Source organism: Aquarana catesbeiana, linkage group LG05 (assembly GCF_042186555.1).
Source record: "Aquarana catesbeiana isolate 2022-GZ linkage group LG05, ASM4218655v1, whole genome shotgun sequence".
NCBI lineage: Eukaryota > Metazoa > Chordata > Amphibia > Anura > Ranidae > Aquarana > Aquarana catesbeiana.
Window position 1 is genome coordinate 62112373 of NC_133328.1, and position 11237 is coordinate 62123609.

At 42.6% G+C, this 11237-nt stretch overlaps 1 protein-coding gene across 2 annotated transcripts in view; it reads left to right on the plus strand.

Moving 5' to 3' along the window:
• YME1L1 (YME1 like 1 ATPase) overlaps positions 1-11237 on the plus strand; it is a 49158-nt gene that overhangs the window by 34841 nt on the left and 3080 nt on the right. The window contains exons 14-18 of one of the 2 annotated variants that reach the window (XM_073629820.1): positions 5932-6087; positions 6185-6336; positions 6941-7067; positions 7158-7231; positions 10496-10582. In XM_073629820.1, the coding sequence (XP_073485921.1) occupies positions 5932-6087; positions 6185-6336; positions 6941-7067; positions 7158-7231; positions 10496-10582 (596 nt within the window). Of the gene's footprint in view, positions 1-5931; positions 6088-6184; positions 6337-6940; positions 7232-10495; positions 10583-11237 lie in introns of both variants that reach the window. The other variant, XM_073629819.1, reaches the window with a different exon arrangement.

Consider the following 11237-nt stretch of genomic DNA (forward strand, 5'->3'; position numbering starts at 1 on the left):
GTGGTGTTATGGAAGTTACTAAGCCGGTCATGGTTTTCAAATCTCAGTGGGTTCAGCAGAGGCCGGCTGAGATTCAAACCATGTATAGGCAGGCTGATTGTACTAAAGTCTATCCATTGATCGACTTAGGTACAACCAGCATGTCGGATTTTCGGCATGCAATTATTGGCAGCGGCTGTACCCGCTAGAGATAATCTGTGTTCTCCCGACAGGGATGGCTCCCCCACGCCCCCTTGCTGGGTGAACATAATGACTCAGTGGGAGGGATTCCCCCATCAACACTGACTGCAGGTTGCAGGAAAGAAATTCGTATCTATGATTGGACAGAGGGGGAGCCAATTAGCAGGTCCAGTGGACCCAATGCCCGCTGGCCATCCGCGATCATTCCCGGGAGAGGCAGAACGGGGTCTGCCTATGTAAACAAGGCAGATTGCCGTTCCGACAGGGGAGAAGATAGAGATCTTCTCTAAGCAGGAACACCGATCTGTCATCACCCGGTGAGAGCAACCCCCACACAGTAAGCAAGCACCAGCTAGGCACACAGTTAACCCTTTGATCACCCCCAATGTTAACCCCTTCCCTGCCAGTGTCACTGTTTATAATGTCACTGTTTATAATGTCACTGGTTCCCAAAAAAGTGTCAGGTGTCTGATTTGTGTGTCGCAGTCCCAGTAAACGATGATCGTCGCCATTACCAGTAAAAAATAAATAAATAAAAATATCCCATAGTCTGTAGACGCGATAACTTTTGCGCAAATCAATCGATATACGCATATTGGGATTTTTTTTACCAAAATTATGTAGCAGAATACATAATGGTCTTAATTGATGATGAAGAAATTTTAGATTTTTTTTTTTTTTTTTTTATTGGATGTGTTTATAGCAGAAAGTGAGAAGAAAAAATAAATAAATATAAATATATATATAATTTCATAATTGTTTGGTCTTTTTATGTTTAAAGCGCAAAAAAATAAAAACCGCAGAGGTGATCAAATACCACCAAAAGAAAGCTCCTATTTGTGGTAAAAAAAAAAAAATCAATTTTATTTGGGTACAGCGTCACACGACCGCACAATTGTCAGTTAAAGGGGGTAAAACCTTCCGGGGCTTGAGTGAGTGGTTAATGATGAAAACGTTTTTAATCTCCTGAAAATGCTAGTTAACTGTCTGTCTGGCTTTCTTATAAGTCAATGTGTATGCAGCAAGTAAAGTCAGAATTCCTGGTCTCCTGAAGCTGCACTAAACTTATCAGATCAGCATAGCTGCCAGACAGTTAGAAGTTTCAGGAAATGAGCAATGGCAGATATAAAAAGTTAGGTGTAAGATGTAGTTTAACCACTTAAGAACCCCCTTAATGACAGGCCATTTTTTGCGATACTGCGCTGCATCTTGGTCGTGTGACGCTGTACCCAAACAAAATCGATGTCCCTTTTTTTTTCCCCACAAATAGAGCTTTCTTTTTGTGGTATTTGATCACCTCTCCAGTTTTTATTTTTTGACAATTTAGAAAAAAAAATCATTTACTTTTTGCTATAATAAATATCCCCCCAAAAATAAAACAAATTTCACGAGTTTAAGCCAATATGTATTCTTCTACATATTTTTGGAAAAAAAAAAAAAATTGCAATAAGCGTATATTGGTTTGCGCAAAAGTTAGTGTCTACAAAATAGGGGATGAATTTATAGCATTTTTATTTTATTTATTTATTTTTTACTAGTCATGTCGGTGATTTTTAGCAGGACTGCGATTATTGCTGCAGACAGATTGGACACCTAAGTGACATTAATGCAGTGATCAGTGCTAAAAATATGCACTGTTGTACTAATAACACTTTCAGGGAAGGGGTTAACCTCAGGGGTAATCAAGGGGTTAAATGTGTTCCCTCAGTGTGTTTTTACTAACTTTATGGGGGACTGTGACTGGGGAAACACACAGATCTGTCTTCCTGCATAGCAGAAAGACAATCTGTGGGATCACCCCTGTCAGAACGGAGATCTGCCTTGTTTAAACAGGCAGATACCTGTTCTGTCACTGCAGGCAGCGATCGAGGGTGGCGGGCGGACATCAAGTCCGCCCCAACCGCTGATTGTCTCCCCCGCTGGCCATGTGGGCGCACGCGCCCACAAATCGCCGTGTACGAGCCGGCGTACAATGGCGGCGATTCGCAGGAAGCAGCCACATTGCTGCAGTATAAATGCGGCGGCTGGTCCTTAAGTGGTTGTAAACTATCACCTTGTGTAACAACCCATTCAGTTTAAAAAATAAATGAAAGGCAAAACATTTTTGTATAGGCATAAAAAAGGTATTAATGTGTGTGGTTTTTTTTTTTTTTTTTTTTTTTTTTTTTTTTTTTTTTTTGTAATAAGTGATCACATTCCCTCTGTTCTCGGCTGCTTAAGAGCTGGGTGGGGGAGGAGAAGGAGCAGCACACTGAGCTTCCGGTGGATGGCTGTGCAGCAGGGGTGTGTTAGGACAAGTCTGATCATTGGAGGAGAGCACAGTGAGTTCCCACCACAACTGGAGAACTGACCACAGTTTGCTCTCCTGCTTATTGTGGTCAGTTTTTAATAGGAAAGCTGAGGGACTGGCAGGGGCACCAGGGATTTCACATAAAGGAAGCAATACAAAGAACAGCGTACTTTCTCATACAAGTACATGGTACAGCAGGTACATATCAGGAATATGAAGTGTTGGGGTAACAACAAAAGCTGTAAATCATGTTTCTGAATTGTATCAGTGATTTCTGTAAGACTCTGCAATTTGTAAAAAATTTTCTTTTATTATTAAGGGTCGGTTCACACTGCTGTGATGCAAATCTAGTACGGGTTCCTGCATCGCATGTAACCCGCAGGCAGTTCACACTGCCCTATGCGAACTGCTGCGTGTGTCAGTAGAAAGTTAATGACACCCCAGAGCGCTTTGCATATCGCAAAAAAAGGGTCCTGTGCGAGTTTGGTCCAAATGCAATGCAAATACAGTCATACAATCTATATGGCTGAATTTGCATAGCACAGAGATCACATGTGATTTGCGGTGCGAATCACATGCGATGTCTGACATTGCAGCAGTGTGAACCCAGCCTCAGTGTTCTAGGGTGGATACATTAAATTGTTAGAAATGCATAATTGACTTTCTAACAAGAACAACCAGTATGCTTTGTAAGAAAGCCCATAATTCTTTATATTATGCCAGTTTTCTTACAGGGCTGGGCTTTCTAATAAGAAAAGAAGAAAGCCCAGAACTATATTTTAAAGTGGTTGTAAACTCTCCCCAACAACTTTGTCTCATGTAAATCAGCATAAAAAAACCCTAATGAACACTGCTTGTAGATATCTCCTTACTTGCTTAGTATTGTTGTAATCCTCTTTGTTCTTTAGAATGACTTCACTGAGCATGCCCAGATTTCCCCTAATTTACGGCACACTCTGTGTACTTGTCTGTCTATTATCAGATCTTACTACGGCACAACTCTGAAATCCAACGCATAATCACTCAGAGCTTCCTACTACACCCCATGTGACATCACATGCAGTGTAAACTTGGGCATCAGACAGGATTACTGCAGCCTTATCAGCTGAAGCTGATAAGACTGACACAGGCAAACACTAGATAATAGGCACAAGTAAATACTATGAAATAAAACAAATCAGCTATGCGCAGTGAAACAGGGTTGCCATAGAAACGTTGGATTGAGAAGGAGGCTTGGTTAACAGTACAGGAAGTGCACAATGTAAGGGTGGAAATACACTCTACTGTGGACTCAATACTTAAGATGGCGCTGCCTAACCCCTGGAAACAAGTTTTTTAAAGTTTCTTTAAACCGTAAGTAATATGCGATTTGGGCTGAATTACAATGGCTATAGTTTGATAATTACTTATTATGAGGGACTAAATGAAAAGCAGCATCAGAGTGGGAGAGTTTACTTCCTCTTTAAGCTTTCTGGCACACTGTTAATCGGCTAGTTAAAATGACTTTCAGAGTTGGGAGGGGTTCTGCCTCTCAGATTTTTCATTAAGATCTTTACTTTAGCTAAACAGTTGCGGTCTTAAAGGGATTGTAAAGGCAGAAAGTGTTTTTTTTTTTTTTTTTTTTTTTTTTGTGTGTGTGTGTTTTTTTTTATCTTGATTGCATTCCATGCATTAAGCTAAAAAAACCCTTCTATGTACTTCAGACCCCCTAAAACTTACCTGAGCCGGTCTTTATCCAGCGATGTTGCAGAAGTGTCTAAGCCGCCCGAGACTCCCCTCCTCGTTGGCTGAGACAGCAGCGCGGTGCGATTGGCTCCGCTGTCAATCAGGAGAGAGAGAGGTCGGGTCACAGCTCAGTGTCTGAATGGACACAGGGAGCTGTGAGACGGCTCGGGTTCCCCCATAGCAAGCATATTGCTGTGGGGGCACTTAACAGGAGGCAGGGGCCAGGTGCACAAAAAAGGGACCTGAGAAGAGGAGGATCTGGGCTGCTCTGTGCAAAACTAACTGCATAGATGAGGCAAGTATTAAAAGGTTTGTTATTTATTTTTTTTTAAAAGGCATTACAATCACTTTAAACGGCAATATGAACCCTGATCAGAGCTCCATCTACTGTCTAAAAACAGTAAATGTAATTTTTTTGATGCAATATTTCGCATATACCTCTCTCAAAGCAAATACGATGTCTCTTAAAGCTGAATTCCTATCATAAAGCTATATACAGAACATGGTAGATGCTATCTGCCAAATTTGTGTTTGTTCAGATTTACACAGCCCTGCCAGCCTGGGGACTTGATCTTTCTCTAGTTTAGCTGAGCAATAAATCTAGGTTACCTACCCACCCCAGCCTTTGATGGGACAGGTTGCCCCTATGCCTACTCAGCTCTCCTATCAGCATGCTTCTTGTCACCACACATGCACTGCAGCAGGCCTGCTTGGCCTCCTAGGGCTATCCCTTCCTTTTCCAGCCTGAGTCTAGGGGATTGCATGAGGCGGTTTCCAAGACAAGTCAAGGTATACAAAATTGCTACATTTTCAAAATGCTTTTCATTATTTTAAATGCATAAATAACTGAATTTATATTTTTTGTTCTTTGTCTTGAGTTTAGCTTTACATTTTTTTTTATTATTATTATTCTACAGGATTTATATAGCGCCAACAGTTTAGGCAACATTTACAATATAAAAGGGAGACAGTACAGTTGCAATAAAATACAAGAGGATTAAGAGGGCCCTGGTCATTAGAGCTTACAGTCTAATTGGTTGGGGCAGGTGGTACAAAAGGTCTTAACTGTGGGGTATGAGCTGATGGAAGTGGTAAAAGATTAGCTGGAGGTATGATGGTTTTTCATGGATCGACTGAAGGCAACTAGAGGAGGAGATAGCCAGATAGGTTGAGGGTAGAGAGTTCCAAAGGATGGGAGAGGCTCTGGAGACGTCCTGGAGATGAGCATGGGAGGAGGAGTCAAGGGAGCTTGAGAGTAGGAGGTCTTGAAAGGACGTGTCCCTAGTACAAAGAATGGAACTAGATCAAGAAAGAAGAACAAGGGGGTAGACAAGTAGTGCCTCTCGCCCAGGGACTAGGACTAAATTCAGGAGGTTAGCTAGACTGCGAAACCCCCTGAAGATAGGCATTAGTGTACACAAAGTGTTGCCAGTGTCTCCAGGTCTCACGAAAGATCTTCTTCCGCTTGTGCAAGGTAGCTGTGAGATCCTCCATGTCCCTCAGTTCGTTTACTTTAGTAGACCGCAGGGACTTTGACGGCGGGTTCTCTGATCTCCAACATAGGGGGAGTCTGTCTGTTTTTTTGGGGGGTTTTTTTTAAACTGTTTTAGGTATGCTGTTGGAATGGCAACACATAACATATGGTGGGATTGGATTGCAAAAAGTTGGATTGCAAAAGTGGACATGCACTTTTATAAATTCTGCTCAAATCTACTAACCCTCTTTTATTTGTACAGCGATTGAAGCCGAAATAATAGCCCGTGGCACTGTGGGATTCTCGGGAGCAGAGCTGGAGAACTTGGTTAACCAGGCCGCCTTAAAAGCTGCTGTGGATGGGAAAGACATGGTTACCTTGTGGGAACTAGAGTTCGCCAAGGACAAGATTCTTATGGGTAAGCCTTAGTTGTATCACTGCATGGGTAGTCATGCTGCAGTAGTGTCAAATGCCATAAATGCCTTTTTATTTGTTTTTTACACCTTTTACTTCAGGACCTGAGAGAAGAAGTATAGAAATCGATGACAAGAATAAAACCATCACTGCTTACCATGAATCTGGCCATGCTATTATTGCGTATTATACCAAAGATGCAATGCCTATTAACAAAGCGACAATCATGCCGCGGGGGCCAACTCTTGGTCATGTGAGTCAGTAGATTATAAAAGTCAATGTTGTTTCACTCTGTTTGCTTTGTTATAGTGTGGCCTGAAGGTCACCACATTTTCATGAACTCTTCTTTACGTTTATGACAATATGGAGGTAGTCTAATCTCCTAGGACAGGGGTACTGAATAAAAATTCACGGGCCTCCAGTCAGTAAACGTTTCTTCCAGCGGAGGTCTGAATCATATTGGTGCTATGACTCAGATCCTTCCCATCACAGCCTCAATTGTTTTCCTTTTCCCTTGCACAGACCTGTGGTTTTCTAGTGCAGAAAAACATAGATCTCTGCACTAGTGTGAACAAGCCCATCAGTGTCCTCAGTCCCCCCTTCACATCACAGACCCCCCCCCCCATTTACATCACAGACTGACCCATCAGGGACCCCCTATCCCCATTACAGACCATACCATCACAGACCCCTCAATCAGACCCCCCTCCATCACAGATTCCCCCCCCCCCCCTTATGACAGAGCTATCTTTTGTGTTAAATATGCTCCTTCTAGCTTTATATTGAGATAGCTCTACAGTTGTGCTGTCATTCTAGTAATTTATCTGATTGTCTTTATTTTTGCTCATGCTATATAGGTGTCTCTTCTGCCAGAGAATGATCGGTGGAGTGAGACAAAGTCTCAGCTCTTAGCTCAGATGGATGTGAGCATGGGAGGAAGAGTGGCAGAGGAAATCATTTTTGGGCCAGAAAATATCACCACTGGTATCCTGAACTGTCTAAAAGTACACATTCTGTTTTATGGGTACACACCTGACCATATAGATCAAATTCTTCATCTTTTTCTATTTTTAGGGGCTTCTAGCGACTTTGACAATGCTACAAAAATTGCAAAGCTCATGGTGACCAGATTTGGGATGAGTGAAAAGGTTAGTCCTTCCACAACCTTATATACTCTTTCTACATTTAACCACCTGCCAACCAGCCACCGGCGATATACGGCGGCATGACGGCTCTATTCCTCAAATCTCCGTACCGTTATGGCGGTTCTTGTAATCGATATAGCATGCACGGCGGCCGCGATGTCCGCCGGCCACACGCGATCGCTCCACAGAAAGCCAGAACGGGAATCTGTCAACGTAAACAAACAGATCCCCCGTTCTGTAAGGGCAGTAGAGAGAGATCGTCTGCTCCTAGTGATCAGGAACAGCGATCGCTCTGTACTCCCTGTCAGTCCACTCCCCCCACAGTTAGAAATCCCTTCCTAGGACACACTTAACCCCTTTTTTTGCCAGTGACCTTTTTACAGTTATCTCTGAATTTTTATAGCACTGATCATTGTATAAATGTCACTGGTGTCAAGTGTCCAATCTGTCCGCCACAGTGTCGCAGTCCCGCTAAAAATCACTGATCACCACCATTACTAGTAAAAAAAAAAAAAAAAAAAAAATTCCATAAATCTATCCCCTATTTTGTAGATGCTATAACTTTTAGTGCAAACCAATCAATTATACGCTTATTCCGATTTATTTATTTGATTTCTTTTCAAAATCGTCGGTCTCTTTTTGTTTATAGCACAAAAAATAAAAACCGCAGAGGATCAAATACCACCAACAGTAAAGCGACGCAGTGCCGTATCGCAAAAAAATGGTCATTAAGGGGGTAAATCCTTCCGGGGCTGAAGTGGTTAAAGCATATGCAGTGTTAGGGATGAATGGTGTAGTAGTTGTAGATGAAAAACAAGGTATAAATTGTGCTTTAGTTTGTTACCACCCAAAAGAAGAATTTCTGCCTTAGGGCCTCCTCCCCTGCTCCTGTTTGTGAAATGGAGCTTTTGGAGAGGCGGGGGTTGGGGGGGGGGGGATCTGGTACAGGTACCCGCACAGACTAGGTGATCGGAAGCAGAAGTTCTCCTTCCTACACTTTTTGAAGCTGCTGACTTTTTTTAAATTTCTACGCAGGAGACTGGAACTCCTCTTTAACTTGAACTTTCTTTGGGGGATTGTTTATCGGGGCACCTAATGTCGGCTTTATATACACTTTAAAGTGTTTCTAAATACTGAAGGTTTTGTACCTTCATGCATTCTATGTGCACAAGAGCAGAAGCTCTCCCGAGTCCTCCCCCTCCTCATTGGCTGAGACACAGCAGCAGGAGCCATTTGTTTTCTGCTGCTGTCAAGTGAGGAGGGGGCCAGGCCGAGCTGTGCTTTGTGTGTCTCATAAGACCAATGGTTCTCAACCCTGTCAAGTACCCGCAGCAGGCCATGTTTTGGGAATTTCTCTTAGATGAAATAGCTGTCCAAAATACCAAGCCATTGACTCTGCTTTAAAGCACCTGTGCAAGATAAAGGAAAACCTGCAAACATGGCCTGTTGGGTGTACTTCAAGAGGAACTGCAGTCTGCTCACATAATTTTTGTAATTTAAAACATCTTTGCCATTTTGAAGCTTCTCTCCAACCACTTTGCATTTATTTTAAATATACTGTGATTCTGTACTTGCCAAATATGCTGCAGAAATCTCCCTCCACTAAGTCAGGCTGCAACCATTTTAACTGGGCAGCTGAACCTGCTGCCTGTTCACTTCCTTGATTTATACAGACACACCTCCAGCTGTGCAGTTCTCATTGGCCCTCTTATGATTCATCCCCCCTCCCTCCCTGGCAAACTCTCATGAGTGAGAGCGAGAGCTGTGCATGATGTAATAAGCCTAGGCTTTTTACCAGACAATCAGGAAGTGGGCTGTATAAGGTATTTACTCTCAGAAAAAAAGTTTTACTATCCAAAGTTAAAACAACAAGGGCAGAAGATGGAAAGTTGTAAAAATGACTGAAGGTCCTCTTTAAGTAGACATGGTCTTTGTTTTTAGCTGTTAGAAGTTGTGAACAATGAGCTAAAGAAGTTTATGGTTTGAAAGGCAGTGGGATTTCTGTGATGGCTGAAATGCATCTCTCAGCATTCACCCAAAAATGCTGGATCTATGGGCAGTACCACTATGGATAAGAGTGTCTTCAGAACCATTGCCCCTCCAACATTAGACTATTTATATACTTTATTGTCAAAAGTATTGGGACACCTGCCTTTTACATGAACTTTAATAGATAGTCTTCAGATTTACCAAAACCATGTAGTGCAAGGGCCTGCCTCATTCCATACAAATTGAAACTCTTAAGGTTTTACCTCATATTATATGGTTTTGGTAAATCTGAAGACAAAAATCTGCAGAAAATCTAATAGTGTGTATGGGGTCTTAGTCTGTAGGGTTCAATATTGACTTGACCCACCCTTTGCAGCTAGAACAGTTGCTCCACCCCAAACTCATTCATCCATGTCTTTATGGACATTGTTTTGTGCACTGGTCCAAATCATTTGGTGGTGGAGGGGAATTATGGTGTGGGGTTGTTTTTCAGTGGTTGGGTTTGGCCCCTTAGTTCCAGTGAAGGGTGCTCCTTAAGGCGTCAGCATACCAAGACATTTTGGACAACTTTGTGCTCCCAACTTTGTGGGAACAGTTTGGGGATGGCCCTTTCCTGTTCCAACATGACTGCGCACCAGTGAACAAAGCCATGTCCACAAAGACATGGATGAATGAGTTTGGGGTGGAGGAACTTGACTGGCCTGCACAGAGTCATGACCTCAACCCGATAGAGCACCTTTGGGATGAATTAGAGCAGACACTGCAAGCCAGGCCTTCTCTTCCACATCAGTGCCTTACCTTACAAATGCATTTCTGGAAGAATGGTCAACCATTCCCATAGACACACTCCTAAACCTTGTGGACAGCCTTCCTGGATTAGTTGAATTTGTTATAGCTGCAAAGGGTGGGCCAATTCAATATTGAACCCTACGGACTAAGACTGGGATGCCATTAAAGGTCATGTGTGTGTAAAGGTAGGCGTCCCAATACATTTGGTATTATAGCGTATGTACAAAGCTTTATTTTGTAGACCTGTAATACCATCTAGCCACTAGCTTGAAGTTGGACTCCATGAGTAATAGACAATTTTCACTCCTAAAAACCATTTTATGGCTTTATTGAATTAGTGTGCCTTCCGGTCAGGGTTGGGAATGTCAAACAATGCTGTAGAAATGGTTTTACTTTACAGCTTTTTAAAACCATTTGTTTTTGAAATGTAAAATGTGAAATGTATATTCAATATTACTATAGATACTTATTGTTTTAAAAATATTTCAGCTTGGAGTCATGACTTATTCTGATACAGGGAAACTGAGCCCAGAAACGCAAGCTGTTATTGAACAAGAAGTTCGAACTCTGCTTAAGGTAAGAGGGATAAACTTTCATGTGTTACGTTACCACTGAACTGCCTGCCAAAATAAATTTGTACTTGAAATGGCTAGTTGCCTGGCTGTGTCTTATGGCCCGTACACACAATTCGAATATGGTACGAAAACTGTCGTCTGAAGAATTGTACGATTTTCAGATAGTGTGTACACTACAGTGGCACCTCGGATTACGAGCATAATCCGTTCCAGGTGAATGCTTGTAATCCAAAGTACTTGCATATCAAAGCGAGTTTCTCCGTTGAAGTCAATGGAAACGAAAATAATTAGTTCCGCATTGACTTCAATGGCATTCAATACCGCATGCGGCCAGAGGCGGGTGGGGGCGCCGGAGAGCCTCGGAAACAGCCGGAAAGGCCTGAGGACAGCTCTGCTGACCTCGGCAAACCTCAGGCTTGGGAACGTAGTGTTTCTGAGTCTTTTTTTCCGAGCATTTCTGAACGGCTACAATCGGCGCAGTTCGGCTCCGGCGCCCCCCCCCCCCCCCCCCCACCTCGGTACTGCACACCGTTTTGGCCTGAATCCTGCTTATTTTGCAAGACAACACTCGCAAACCGAGTTAGGCTTTTTCAAAATACAGTGCTCTTATTGCGAAATGCTCGTTAACTGTGTTACTCGCAATCTGAGGTTGCACT